At 39.7% G+C, this 15,028-nt stretch overlaps 3 protein-coding genes across 3 annotated transcripts; all 3 read left to right on the forward strand.

Annotated features, from left to right (window-relative positions):
• Positions 1–133: 133 nt before the first annotated feature.
• Positions 134–2,047, forward strand: pglyrp5 (peptidoglycan recognition protein 5). The gene is made up of 4 exons (XM_044201598.1): positions 134–561; positions 704–899; positions 1,089–1,207; positions 1,377–2,047. Exons 1-4 carry the CDS (start codon positions 549–551, stop codon positions 1,547–1,549), a joined length of 501 nt encoding a protein of 166 aa, XP_044057533.1. The 5' UTR covers positions 134–548; the 3' UTR covers positions 1,550–2,047.
• A 2,003-nt stretch (positions 2,048–4,050) lies between these two features.
• On the forward strand, positions 4,051–6,416 carry foxg1c (forkhead box G1c). Its single transcript, XM_044201604.1, has one exon. The coding sequence runs from the start codon at positions 4,534–4,536 to the stop codon at positions 5,734–5,736; it is 1,203 nt and encodes a 400-aa protein (XP_044057539.1). The 5' UTR covers positions 4,051–4,533; the 3' UTR covers positions 5,737–6,416.
• Positions 6,417–9,845: 3,429 nt separating this feature from the next.
• snrpd2 (small nuclear ribonucleoprotein D2 polypeptide) lies at positions 9,846–13,329 on the forward strand. The gene is made up of 3 exons (XM_044201605.1): positions 9,846–10,001; positions 11,231–11,410; positions 12,888–13,329. Coding segments are annotated over exons 1-3 (357 nt in total). The 5' UTR covers positions 9,846–9,999; the 3' UTR covers positions 13,063–13,329.
• Positions 13,330–15,028: the final 1,699 nt, after the last annotated feature.

Here is a 15,028-nt window from a genome sequence, read left to right on the forward strand (position 1 = left end):
GTATTTAATGAAACAAGTAAACGTGTAACAAATGCTGTAATTACTCACATTAGCAGACACACCCATACTTTTGGCAGCATGGACACTTGGCCTCTTCAGTTTTCAGACTACTTATTCACATCAGAGTTATACCACTTTTTGTTTCCTCCTAAGGTGAAAGCATACACGCTACTTGTTATTGCAAAACAGATACTACTGATTTCCTCTTAAAACTCACATGACTTAACATTTTGAAGCAGTCACAGTACACAGCCACAATTTTTCTGTCACTGTGGAATATTGACAGTAGCGATTCAACTTCCTTCTTTTTGAAACATGTATATTCCAAACAACCTGTTGGGCAACTGTAGACTATTACTCAGCCAGCATGACCAGAGGGAAATTAACTTGTGTGCTCATTAAAAAGACATGTATACACATGGAAGAGCAAGGAACGAAGAAGGTGAACTTCCCATGACCACACCTCCTGAAACAGGCTCCTTGATAATGCAGCTGCACAGTCTGCTGCCGTACAGTCATCAAAACCAGAGGCACCTGTGTATCAAGGTATGGCCCAAAAAGGTATGACAACAAACAGCCTTACGCTACAGATATTACGCTCTGAAATCTTGTTGCAATTATTGTTGCTAATTACATTTTCAATTACATAAGCCAGCTTTTTTGTTTTGAATATGCTTTTGATTGTCGTCAAACTGCTTTTCAGTGAACATTGTTTCAAGGTCACAGTGGGGAGCAGCTGCCCCTCGACAAAAGGAGACTTTGAAAGGCTCTGCCAAGAGAGTTGTCATACACCACACTGCCCTCCCAAGCTGCAATGGCCTGAAAGAATGTACGGACCGCCTTGTCAGCATTCAGAGAGGGCATATGAACGAAAAAGGCTTTGATGACATTGGATATAAGTGAGTGAGTAGCTCTGTTGCCTTCGCTGCTCAAACAGTCCAGGCAAATGTAACATTTGAGTGACGTTTATATACTTGTATTGTATGTACAACGTGGACATATTAGAGTAAAATCAGCTATGTATTTTCTCTTCTTCTGCTAGTTTTCAATGTTATAAGATCCTAAGCCATGCTTCCTGTATGTTTCAGTTTTCTCGTCGGGGGAGATGGTACAGTGTATGAGGGCCGTGGCTGGGGTGTGGTAGGAGCACATGTCAAAGGCAACAATCATGACTCACTGGGGATTGCCTTCATGGGCAATTTCAACAGTAAGTTCACTTATTTACTGTTTGCATTGTGACAGCGATAAGAGCGCATAATATGTCTAGGAAAGAGTTTCCTTAAGCCTTCAGGGTGGTGTTATGAAGTCCAGATACCATTTTATGTGCTTAATATGCTTACTGCATATAATAATAATGCTAATTCTTTTGATTTCAGATGACACACCAAGCACAGAGGCAATATCCTCAGTCAAACAGCTGCTGCGGTCTGGAGTTTCTCAAGGCTTTTTACAGCGAGAGTTTGTCCTGTTAGGGCACAGAGATCTGGGAAGCACAGAATGTCCAGGAGGAAAACTTTATGCTGCACTACCACAACTGAGGGGCACATAAGGCTCACTGCAGATTATGATTTGTTTTGACAGAAAATTCTTCCCCTACTTTCAATTGCTCTTTTATTTTCACATTGTTTTGTTGATGTTTTTTTTTATCATGGGTGTCTTTTCTTAACTAAGGGAAGGTATGTGTTGTAACAGGTCCTGCAGGGCTCACCGCCTCTCAGATGTTTCTCTTTCAGCAGAGGGAAACAGCACATGGGATGAGACCAATAGGCTCTAGCTGTCCAGAAGTGCAAAATGCTCAGTTTAGAAACTGAAAGTCACTTCAGTTCATATGTTCAGGTAGCTCTTACTTTTTGATTTGATTACATTTCAATTTGTCGTGCTACTTTTTAATTAACTGAGTGCAATATTAATATGGTGGGCAATACATTGTACCAATGAATGCTCATTATTGTTAGTAGTGGTGTAAGATAAACATTCACATGAATGTAACCTATTATAATGTTGTGCAACAGGTCTGTTGTTTGGAAATAAATACCAGTTATCTGCAGTATTATGACTATTTCATACATTTTTTACCTATGGAAGGAATTCTCTTTTTGCTTGCCCTCCCACAGAGGACAGGGTTTGCCAGAGTAGCAGGAGTCCACACCAAACAGAATTAATTAAAATAATGATTAAAAAAAAATACTATATATGGGCCTATAAATTGTCTTAACAAGAGCTGTGTTTTAATGTTAACATCTTCAGGGTGCCACTGCACAATCATTGTGGAAAAAAAAACATGATATGAAATCAAATATTTAACAGAGAAAAAGATCCAAGGGGATTACAAGTGTTGAGACAACAATGCATGCTTTCTGCAGGGCACGAAACATTCCCAACAAGTGCTCACTTGTGCAGCGCAGGGATTATGGAGGGAGGCCCCTATCAAATTGACTAAGAGAAGGTATAATGGTAACAGATTATATGTGTAGTTCCGGTCGTCATGTCTGAAGTCTGGCATATGAACTGTAAAACACCCAGCATAACAGTTGATTTGAATGATAACAATGACTGGAAATGAACAAGAAGTTAGCCTCAGCCTGTGGTGGTACAGGCCTGGAGAACTTAATAATATACTGCAGACACATTCACAAGTATCAAATAAAACTGTGCACCCATACATGTTCTCTTATTTAAATCAACCGTTGTCTTAAATATTGTCTTTAATTAGTTATTGGCTTGATAGTAGTGAAGGTATGTGGAGTCCTGTGTCCTATGTACACGTCACTACTGTAGTGGCCAATCATTTGTTATAATATTACCAAACAAAAATGAGTGGTCAGGTTGCAGTAGTGGGGTGATCTTTTTTTATATTTTATTTGTTCTGTAGCTTAGATTAAATGGACTACTCTCCTCTGTGAGTGGTCAGAAATGCAGCCAATCTATACTGTATTTTTTTCCTATAAAAGGGAACTTGTGTTTATCATGCCCCTAGACCCTGTTTATGCCTTTTTTTATTTACCAGAAAGGCTAAGCCTGTACTGGTAGCAAATCATTGATGGTCAAAATAATCAAAGCCGGTTTTGAACTATTCTCTCTGTCAATTTGAGTATCAGAACACATATCACTGCACTGACTTTCCTGTCCTTTTTGTCTTTGGGATTTGGAAACACACTGTTTTACTGTGCATTCAGGAAGACAATAAAACATTATCTAGCTTGCTGTCTTAACATGGCTCATTCACATTCACATCTGATGGGATGAATCACTGCCTTCATAAGTGACGGGGGGTGGGTGGGAAACGTGCCTCTCCCACACAGACACATACTCACCTTAATTATGAATCCCCTTTGCCAACATTCTTCTGTGGTGTAGAATAGCCCGATTAAATAATAGTGAAACACAGTTAATAGCAGTATTTATTTCAAGTCACATATTTAGAGTCAGGAAAGGCTGTTTGGCTGCTGTGTCAGTAATCTTACAACCTTAGCAGGAGAAATACACTGGTTAGCTTTTGTCAGCTGTGATTAAACTCAAATTTATTTAGTAATGTGAGCATGATATCAGCAGCAGCTGTGCTTAAATGGAGATATTTCAAAAAACAAATGTAATATGCAGTATGAGGGAATGTTGGGCCCAGGTCTGTTTTCTGTCTGGTCAGTAGGCCTAATACATTTTCATTTCCAAATAAGATCTGATATTAGGTGCATTCCCATTCTTTGTAGAGTTTTTTTTTCTTTTCACGATATTGAGACCTGTTTTAAATCTTGCAATTACAGGTTTAGAAATAAGTGGAATCATCTTACCCTATTTGTTAAAATGTTTCATAACGCATCTGTCCATTGCGTTTTCCTCTGTGCTTGTGTAGGCCTTTTACCGACAAGATCATTCAGGCTACACCTAGCCTACTTCTTTCTTTTGATCGGAATTTTGCCAAATGATGGCGCGAACAAAGGTGCGCAGAGAGAAAAAGAGAGACGAGGCCAACCCAGAGGGCAAGGCGCGTGTGAGAGGATTGAGTTTCATGAGTCACGGAAGTGTTATAATTGAACCCAAGAGTTCACCGATCAGTCACACAGATTGACAGCACACTCATATTATCCCGGATTCAAACGTCTCTTGGCACGGTTTGGGTGCAAACGTGTGTTTGATAACACATATCCCGTTAATCCGAATGATTATAAGAGTTTACTTTGGATTTTTTTTGCCTAATGGCCCAATAAAGCATTTTAATGAGTCATTGTGTTCTTCTTACTGGTTCGATTTTATAGAATGGGGATCCAGTCCTCTCTGAGTATTAGAGCATGCACAAATTACGCCCCCAAATGTTTCACTTTTAGATCCAGTAACAAAGTAATGCACTACTTTTTGTAGGTGGCGAGTCCTGAGCTGCTGTGATCATGCGCGTTTGTTGTCACGCTCTTTGGCCAGTGCGTCTTTTGCTCCGCACCACTTTGAATCAGTGCATCTTTGCTCTGTGGGTTCAGTGACGCGCTCTGCTCCGATCACCGGACAGCTTTGAGGATTTTAGTTGTAACTTTAACCTTTAAGATGGATGGATTTTTCCACAAGTCCTCATTCAGCATCAGCAGCCTGTTGTTGAGACGAGAGGGAGTGATGGGTGACCAGGAGTCTCCTTCTCCGTCCCAGAAGCTGCGCTCCGCACATCCAGAGAAATCCAGTCAAGAGGAAAACTTTGACAATGAAAAGAACTGCGAAAACCCAAAACAGTGCACTAAAGTACAAACCAAACCGGTGAATGCAAACGGAAAACGAGAAGGAAATAAGGGAGATTCAAAGAAATGCGGGGGAGCAGAAGAAAACGTTAAACCTGAGAAACCTCCTTTCAGTTATAATGCGCTCATCATGATGGCGATCCGCCAGAGCCCGGAACGACGGCTCACACTCAACGGCATATATGAGTTTATCATGAGCAACTTTCCATACTACCGTCAGAACAGACAAGGATGGCAAAATTCAATCAGGCACAACTTGAGTCTGAATAAGTGTTTCGTTAAAGTGCCGCGCCACTATGATGACCCGGGTAAAGGCAACTACTGGATGCTGGATCCCTGCAGTGAGGACGTGTTCATAGGTGGCACATCGGGGAAACTCCGGCGCAGGGCCACAGCTGGCTCCAGGACCAAGCTTGCACTAAAAAGCGGAGGAGGTCGTCTGATGTCCTCCAGCACTGCAACCAGCGTGACCTTGGCCGCAGCGGGTCCATTTTACTGGCCGGTGCCGCCGTTTCTGCCTCTCCAAACGCCAGTGCGCACCCACCTTGGCGCAGGGACTTATCTGAGTGCTCACCCCCGCTTCCCCAACCACGCCACATCGCTTGTTTCACAGCGGTCCCGGTTGAGTGCAACAAGTCCTGCAGACGCCGAACAGTTCGTGCAGACGCACCAGGAGATGTCTTACATTGGAGTCAGTTGCGCGCAATCCCGTCGCCATCAGATTGGCACTGCCTGCACCGCTTTCTCCACATCCATCCCCGCATGCACCCTGCCGCTGTCGGATCCGTGCTCTTTTAACATGATCTCCGGACAAGCCAGCTACTTTTACTCTCACCAAATACCATGTGCCGCAACGTTTAGTCCGTGCCAAGAGGGGTGCGCCACGTCCAAGACGTCTCCGGGACAGTTTTTATCCAAGAACGCTCACTCTGACCTCGGGGGATGCTGTACTGACTTTCCAAATTACTGTCCTCAAGTCAGTTCAAGCCCTCCTTCGTCTTGGAATATAGAAAAATAGAGTAACAGTCATAGTACCCAATATCTAAGATTTTAAATATTGCTGTAGAATTAAGATTAACAAAGGTGGCGAGTAAAAGGCCAGTACATCCTACTTAAACGAGAACCTGCAAACTGGAATTTCTTGAGTTTATGAAAAGCCTGTTAAAAATATCCCGCGATATTTCCCTAATCATTTCTTTGTGTTACTGTGAAGGATATCTAAATTGAAATGGGAAATGTTTTGCACTAGACTTGTATTATTTCATCAGAACGCGTGTTGTGCACTTTGTGTCAAATTAAGCTGACGCATTAACAACATGCAGGGTCTCACATTTAAATTTAAGCAAAGGCTTCTTCTAACTAACACTCGCCATGTCCAAAAATGTGCAAAAACATGTATTTGTGCATTAGTTATTTTAAAACACAGAGACAGGTTCAAATTATCATTTATAAAATGTAATTTTAGCCGTTTGGTCTGCATCTGTTAACCGAAACTGTTTTAGAAACAATGTTCTCCACTTAGTTAACTTCTCTCATGAATTATTTTCCACATATGTGTGTGCGCTTGTCAGTATAGAAACTGAAGTGACGTTTGCGCGCATGTCACTGTTTTAGGCCTGATGCCATCACCTGGAATTATCTGCATAATACTGAAAAATGTCAATTTAAAAATGAAATAAAATTAAAATTAAAATATCACTATCTCTGAAGTTATTCGTTTACCGGCATGTTGACCAAAACCTTATAACTCTTTTCAAATGTTTGAAGTGGATTAGCTCTGATATGAGCGAGTATAGGAGAACATCCAGCTAACAGAATTTTTAAAAAACGTAATGAAATTATTTTTAGTCCAAGGAGGTGAAGTCGTTTTAAAATATAGAAAAATGTGCTATGTAAGTAAAAAAAAAAATAATAATAATACAATGTTAGGTGACAGTTAAACTGCTCGTTCGCTGCATTTATTGTGCTCGATTTCGTCAGTGTTGCTACTAAAAAATATTCCATTATTATTTTAATTAGCCTACATGTAATTAAACGATCAATAATGCATTTTAATTGTGTTTTCTTTTCACCTCATTAAAACTGTTGTTGATTGTTGTTATTTGGCTGTGTTATTACATGTTTCACTCGGGAGGTTTGAGCCCACACAACAAGGAATAGACTGATTTAATTGTTTAAAGTGAAATTTGAGAAATCACAGAGAAGGGGCCTCTTTATGGACATGCTGTGATTGTATCCCCAATAAGATCCACAGTTCAAATGTGCACCTGAAGCTTTCTTGAGGAGACATCATGTTGAAACAGTGCGCTGACTGTGATGTAACTTCAACAGGTAGACATGACATTTCCAGCCCCGCTGATCTTATTGATCTGTCTTGTGTTTCACTCGGCGCTGACATCACTGCCTGTTAAACTTTCCCTCACCTCTCCCTGTCGCTCCCCCTGAGATATAGAAATTCATAAAAAAAAAAATAAAATAAAAAATAGAGCAGCTTTCTGGGCGGCTGCCTCCGTTAGACAAAAGACTGTTTGTACCAAAAGACCCCAGCCCGTCACCTTCCCAAGCCCAGTCACGTTCCCAGTCGCCTGTGGTTAAAGCAGACTGGGCCTGGACCAGGCAAACTCACGGTCTAGATAGAAACGAAGATAATAATATTTTCATTACTGGCATGAGTAATTGTGGTCGCGGCATAGAGAGCATGGCTACAGAGCTGTGAATCATCAGGTTCATGGTGCGAAGTAGAGTTTTATACCCTGAGGCAGGAGTAAGAAGATACTGTTTGCTGTTAGTGTGATAAAGCACCTTCCTTTGATAGCTCTACTAATAACCACGGAGCTGTAAATCACCCCTGGTTTCACCATCCATGCTCATCATGTGCTGAAAGTTGTGTAAGTAACAAATAATAATTTGGTTTTCTGGTTTCTGATAGACTTTTGCCACCAAAATCAATATAAAGTGAAAGAGTTAATAGTTAAATTATTTAAGGGACTGTACGAAAATTATAGGGGGGGGTATGTTTTGATGTTGATGAAAGGAGGGTAGTGTAAAATGTTTAGGCAAGCAGGGGAGGGGTTTTAATTTTTATAGGCTAATCATAGATTTATGTTTTATTTCATTCCTTGTAAGATTAATAGTAAAAAAACAAAACAAAAAAACAATAAAAATAAAAAAGGTCACATATTCCAAAAAAAGATGCCTTTCCTGTATGCCACGTACAGGGGACACCAGTCCTTTCTCTGTATAGATTTATTTTACCCATCAAAATCAGATTATCGGACCAACATGACAGTTTTACAAATCAGAATAGACGTGGATCCTCAAAGGTAGGCTATTAGTGATTGATCGTTACCTCTCCACAGAGCGCATGACTGCAGCAGCTGCCACCTTCACCTGCCGTGTGTCAAAGTGCACCTGAAATATATTAAGTTCAGCATCACATGTTTCCAACATGTTCCTTTCCAGCTGTGGAGGGCATTTCTATTTTTATATTTAAAAAAATAACATTCAGTCCCCCTCCACAACCCAATAATTTCCATACAGTCCCTAAATAAAGCAATGCTTTGGGTCATAATCATATGACTAAAGCACATTTAAAATGTAAGCTTACACATTATTCTATTGTTTCAGAGCAATGCAAGTATTTTCTTCTTGCCTATCTTTAATGGTTGTAGGTTAATCTCTGCTCTCTTAATTGGGCAACTGCAAAAGTGTTTTCAGATCACAGCAGTCCCATCACATGTAGGCTAATGCCACACTGAGCTCATTTTACAGGCCCACTGCTCCACAGTTTAAGATGCAAGTCTTTTGGCTGAGCTAGGTGTGCTTCATAAAGATATAGTGCAGCTCTGGAAATCAATCCCACACACTCGCCTCTCTCAACAGCACACAGGCTGCTATTATCCGCAGCAAGTGGCTTCCACAGGTAGATCTGCCACCCTTTGAAATAAGGTGGGTGGGTTGTACACCCCCAGGCGTCTGTCTGTCTCTTGCCAGAAAGCCAATCTCTCAATGTCTCATTGCTGTAGATAATGTAGCCTACATCCCCGTCTCTCTCTCACACACACACTTTCCCCTCGTTCTTGTTGTGTTAAAGAGCAAAACAAAGACTTATCTGTTTGGGTCTGCGGTATCACTTTGTCTGCTCCCTCTGCCATCTCTTTTCCTTTGACAATTTCTATAACAGACAGGGCCTAGGTTTTTTTTTTTTAATGAGGAAATCAACTTCTTCTCTTCCTCTTTGGTCTCTTATCACCAGCCTGTAGTGGTGGAATATGGCTATATATATTGAATTGTATGTGCCCACTTTAAATTGCTTGCATCTTTATCTGCAAAAAAACTGTAACTATATTTGCCAAATAATTATAGTGGAGTGAAAATATCTACAATATATGCCTTTGAAATGTAGTGGAGTAGAAGTATAACATAGCATCACATGAGTACAAGCACAAGTTCCTCAAAATTGTACCATAAAAATACTAATTTAGCAGTGGTGGATAAATACATTTACTGAATTACTACACTTAAGTACAGTTTTTGTATATCCATTTTATGCTACTTTATACTTCCACTCCACCTTATTTCAGTGGGAAATATTGTATTTTTTTGCTCGACTACATATATTTGACAGCTTCTTGTTACTTTGCAGATTCCGATTATTAATACAAAATATAAATTTACTAAATTATGAAATACTGTTATAGATTAAGCTACCCAGCAATATATAAAGTAGTTCAAATTAGCCCCAGCTGCAACATTGGTGATGCTTACATTTCAACAATCATAATCCAATAATATAATAAATAGGCTATTCCTCTGAAATGTGCCGTTCTCCATTCATACTTTTACTTTTGGTAGCCTTGTATATTAAGTAATTAATATAAGTAGCCTATATTTTGTGATATTGCTACTTTTGCTTAAGTAAAAGATCTGAGTGCGTCTTCCACCACTGTACTTCAGTACATGAGGGCTACTTAGTTACTTTCCACCACTGCCAGCCTTTAGTAACAGTCTACAATACAAACTGTAAATCAAACGCATCGACAATGTGATAACAAACTGGTGAAGAAAAAAAATAAGGAGGTGCTGGTTTGATGTAAAGTTTCACGACAGTGTAGTAACCATGGTAACCCGGTAGTTATTACAAAATGTTGAAGCGCGTAATTAGTTGACCCGGAAGTAGCTCGATCCACGCGAGTCTGGCAGAATCGTTCCAGATACGAAGGTACCCGGTGGAGACGACAGAAATACGATCTGAGAGAACCGTTTTTATAAATCAGCAACAATGTAAGTATCTACGATGATCAATCAGTCTTTGGGAGATCGGTCATTTTCGGTCCCAGAGCCTGAACTCTGCATCGCAGCAGCCACTAGCTAACTGTTATAATGCTAACCTGGTTAGCCTTTTAGGGGAGTCTGCAATGCCAGCGATAGGAACCAAGGCCGGTTAGCTGCAGTTGAGAAACCCTTTGTATGTCTTTTCGTTGCAATATATTTTCAGGCCCAGTCATGTTACAAGTACGTTACTGTTACAATATAAAAATAAAAAATCCAGATTCATACTTTTTTTTTTTAACTGCTTTGGTGCAAAATTGAAAAGTTACGAGTCAGAAGTCACACAATAGCGTTGACGTAAGCTAGTTAGCCAAATGCTAACACCAAGCACAACAGTTTTTGAGCATGCGTTTTGTTGCTTGTGCTGAGTTACGTTATTAAGGCTTTTAATACATATTCGGGTGGGATAATACAGCTTTCAGTCTTTGCCAAAAGATGAAGTTAATCGTCTTGCTTTTAATGATAGAGCCATATCCGTATTCGAAGAAACTGTCAGTCTGTTAACCACAATAATCAACATCATCCAACTCCTGAAAATTTTTGGTGAAACAAACAATTCACATTTAACTCTGTTAGTGGACAAGTTTCCTTGGTGTGTGTGTGTGTGTGTGTGTGTGTGTGTGTGTTTTCGGACATGCGTTTGCCAATGATCTGATGTGTGCTGAACAGAACTGCAACGTTACACTGAACAGTTTTTTTCTGATATACATTGTGATTAAATTAATTTATTACTGAGTTTTACAAATATAGTGAACCATTTTTCTTGGTCCAAGTCTATACATTTGTTAGATAGTTGGCATATTGTGGCAACACATTCTTTGTTATATAAATTTGAATTTAACCTTTTTATTTTAGTTCTGTTATGCAACAAAATAGGCAAAAAGAAAAGAAGTTAGGCAATGAATTCCCACAAAATGGCACAGTAAAAAACATTAAAAATATACAACAAAAATCAGTACAACCCAGTAACATAACAGAAGACTTTCTACTGACCTTAAGGTGAAGGCTGAAGCTATAGTGTATTAAGTCTACCATTATTATAACATTAAGCCTATTTGGCAGAATATCAGCAACATTTACAATATTCCTACCATACTAATGCCAGCATGCCATTCTGATCATACATATTAAGTTATTTATTATCATCATTTTGATTGGTGGTGTTTTGTGTTGTTTTTCAGGAGTCTGTTAACAAAGCCCAAGTCGGAGATGACCCCAGAGGAGCTCCAGAAACGAGAGGAAGAGGAGTTCAACACTGGCCCTCTGTCTGTGCTCACGCAGTCAGTCAAGAACAACACTCAGGTCCTCATTAACTGTCGCAACAACAAGAAGCTGCTCGGAAGAGTCAAGGCTTTTGACAGGTACTGAGCTCAGTCACTGACTTATTACTTAGCGGGTTTGAGAGTATAATGAGATGAATACTTGATGAAACTTTCATGGTCATTTTGATGTTGTTACAATACTTCAGTGTGCTTACTTTCCACCAGTGGGCTTAACCCTCTATGATAAACCATAATAGTAATAAATGATAAAGTCTAAAAACACCTGTTCTCATTCCTGGGCTCACTCTCCTGTCTTAAAGACAGTGCAGGCTACTTAAAATCAGATTTTTAGAAGAGTATAAAACGTATTTTTTTCACAGCATGTTTGATGCCTATTCTTCCTACAGCAGCATTATTCTCACAATGAAAACATGCTATGGTTAAAGTAAAGAAAAAGAATCATAATGTCCTTGTTAACAAATGTATCATCTTTGCATCAATTCAGGTGCAGTATCACAGGATAAGTTTGATGTTGGGCCTGATAAAATAACACATTTCTAATCAATTGCTGCATACGTGTAATTTAGTCCAAGATACACATCATTGGGTCTCGTGCAAGAACAGTTTTGTATTCTTATCCTAAACCTCTCTTACTGCTTTCTGGGAGGTTTGCTCGAATGAGTGTCAGATTCACCTCTTAACTGGACCTACGTGTCATAAATTGCTCATTTCAGCCTGACAAAAACATGAAAAATGTAATAGTCAGTTGTGGTGTTAGAGGACCCAAAACAGTAATATTAAAATATTAATAATACAGCTGCCAACATTGGTCACCAGAGCAGCGCTGTACTGTGACAGTAGCAATGGTCTGACATGAAATGAGGCCTAAAACATCTTTCTAAAGGAAAGCGGTCCATGACTAATGAGAGGTGGCCATGGGGGTGTGACAGTCACAGAAATATTAGATGAGATAATATTATAGCCAACAGTAGGTAATGTTACACTGGAACAGAGGATGATAGTGGACAGAGACCTGCACAAAGACCCTGAGACAACTGTCTGAAGAGAGAATTGCCCCAACAATTACTGAACTGTATCAGCTGCAGTGCCAGAATATGCCAATAAAAATCCCAGAATATTAAAAAATAACCGCTCAGTAAATTGGCAAGCCATGATGATGATGATAATATGGTGTACAGCATATTGATTTTTGCTTTCAGGTTGTCTGAGTTCTATATTTTTATTTCAGTGTCATATTTAAACTTTGAATTCATTCAGATTAAGGTATTATGATTCTAAAGTCAAACAAATGTTTTTCCCCTGTGGAGAAAGGCACGGCTCGTACGACAAGTCTGCTCCACTCATGACTATTGTTCGTACCTAAGAGAAAATTCAAATTGCTAGAAAACTGGTGAATGCCACAATTGATCTTAAATTACTCATACGTGCCACTTAAGAATTAATCTGTTTGTAAGAGTGTTTTTGCATGAAGCCAATTTTCTTCTCAGGGATTTGTTTTCCTTCCAAAATCAGTAATACTGCATTTCAGTGTTTTACGTCCTCTGTGTCATTTCAGGCACTGCAACATGGTCTTGGAGAATGTGAAGGAGATGTGGACAGAAGTTCCCAAGAGCGGGAAGGGAAAGAAGAAGTCTAAGCCCGTGAATAAGGACCGCTACATTTCTAAAATGTTCCTGAGGGGGGACTCTGTTATCATCGTGCTGAGAAATCCTCTGATCACAGGAAAATGAACTCTTTATAGGCGCCCAGCTGAACCAGTCACAGGGCCTGTTTCTTATCTTTGTTTTCTTTTGTTGAATGATTTGAGGGCAGTGGCAGTGGACTGCCATTAATGGAAGTGTATTTGTTTTGTTGTTGCAGTCACTATTGGGTAAGATACATAGTGACAAAATGTCTGTACTCTTTGGAGAGCCATTCAGGCACAAGAATACCTGGTTTTGCATTGTCAACAGAAGTCTTCTGTATTTTTCATTTTAGTAATAAAAGCGATGACTAGATTCAGGTGTTGTGAAGGTATTTTTTGCTTTGAGCTTCTCCCTTTTGAAAACATGATTTAAGGCTAGTTTGATTGAGTTAAATCTCTAACATTAATATTGATAATTCTACTTTATTCATTAAAACATTTTTTTAAATCATTGCTGAATATTTGGGCATTATATTATACCAGTAGTGTGTTTACAATTCTTCTAACCTATATAGTCTCACTCATCTATTGCACGCTACTTCAGATGCATCAGAGACAGCCTCGGCGAAAAGTTGTTTTTTCTTGGGTATCCTTACCAGCCTCCTCCTCCAACCGCTGTCACCCTTTTCACTCTCCCCTGACAGCGTCTTAGGTGTCAGGCTTGATTTCAGTCAGCAGCGCTCAATATGCGACAAACTGCCGTTTAAAGGCCCACTGCATTATTGATGAGACCAGATGTGCTGACTGTCACTTCACACCCTCATCTCTCTCCATTTCAGGCTGTTCCCCTCTGCCGCGCAGCCCCTCCTGACCACTTTGTTAATTGTCTTAATAGCTTAACAGCTAGTCTCGCCTTACTTCTCTCTAACAGTTGGCACCTAACCTCTGCTCTTTGGTGCTCACAGATTTAGTGGTCAAGTGTATGGGATTTTGATTGTGTGAGTCAATAGAAAGCTTGTCTGTGTATTTTACAATTTTTGGAGAGCTGAATGGCATCGATTTCTGAATCAGTGTTGAAATCCCCCTTTGCTTAGCTGTAGGCCATATAATTAGAATATACTCCCTGAAAGTCATTTTTGTGTCCAAAAGCATCTTATATTCCCTTTTTATAAAAATCTTTCCTTCTTGCTACAGTATTCCGTTGTCCTAATATCTTTACGTTTTATGTATCATACCTTACATTACACACCACGTTACTACTCTCACTATTAACCCTAGCATGCCTAAGGGCCAGCACCTGCATTAGATCTGTGTGTGGGTAACAAGGCCTCGCTGATTTACAGCTCTCAGGTGAAGCCTGCTGGGTCTGAAGGAGGACTCAGCCACCAGGAGAATCAATTTGAGCACTGGATTTGAAATGCAGTGAACTTTTATGACTTTTCTATGACTAATGTAATGATACCTATTGCTCTCCTGCTCCAGGCAAATCCTGACATCTACCAAAAGTTTGAGGAGATCTTGTTGCAGGGGCTGGAAAACTTTAAAAGTTTTTGCGCTGCCAGGCTCAAGGCATAAGGAAACACAGCAGCTGTTAGGGCCCTGTGGCCAAAAGGAGGCCCCCAAACTGTTTGCTTCTTTTATAGTTTAAATATTGAAGTAATTTTAATTCAGTCTGATTCTACAGATGTTCTTTTTGCACTTCCAATAAAAAGAAAACTGTACTGAACCAACATTAATGTTTGCCAGGTTCATATAATACCTGTTTTATAGCATTCGAGCATGGAGGTTCATTCTTGAGCTTAGGAACAAAATAATGTCAACTCAATGGCCCACTCACTAGATTTTCTGGAGATTTTAACCATACCTCACAGTCTTCATCAGCAAATGGTGCTGCCTCGGGGGTCCGTTAGCAAACGAGGTTACAATTATTTACAACAAAAACCAAAGCTTAAACCAAGAAGATCAGCAAGATAAAGATTATGACGAGAAAATGGGCTAATGATGGTTAAAAAAACCCAGATGTGCAGGTGAAAGGATGCAGTTGAAAGAGGAAAACAGATCAAACGAATCCC

Source organism: Siniperca chuatsi, linkage group LG7 (assembly GCF_020085105.1).
Source record: "Siniperca chuatsi isolate FFG_IHB_CAS linkage group LG7, ASM2008510v1, whole genome shotgun sequence".
Classification (NCBI taxonomy): domain Eukaryota; kingdom Metazoa; phylum Chordata; class Actinopteri; order Centrarchiformes; family Sinipercidae; genus Siniperca; species Siniperca chuatsi.

Coding starts and splice junctions, on each gene's coding strand:
- pglyrp5 (XM_044201598.1), top strand. Junction 900..1,088: donor TTTGATGACATTGGATATAA/GTGAGTGAGTAG, acceptor TGTATGTTTCAG/TTTTCTCGTCGGGGGAGATG. Junction 1,208..1,376: donor CTTCATGGGCAATTTCAACA/GTAAGTTCACTT, acceptor TTTTGATTTCAG/ATGACACACCAAGCACAGAG.
- foxg1c (XM_044201604.1), top strand. CDS start 4,534: ATGGATGGATTTTTCCACAAGTCCTCATTCAGCATCAGCAGCCTGTTG.
- snrpd2 (XM_044201605.1), top strand. Junction 11,411..12,887: donor AGAGTCAAGGCTTTTGACAG/GTACTGAGCTCA, acceptor GTGTCATTTCAG/GCACTGCAACATGGTCTTGG.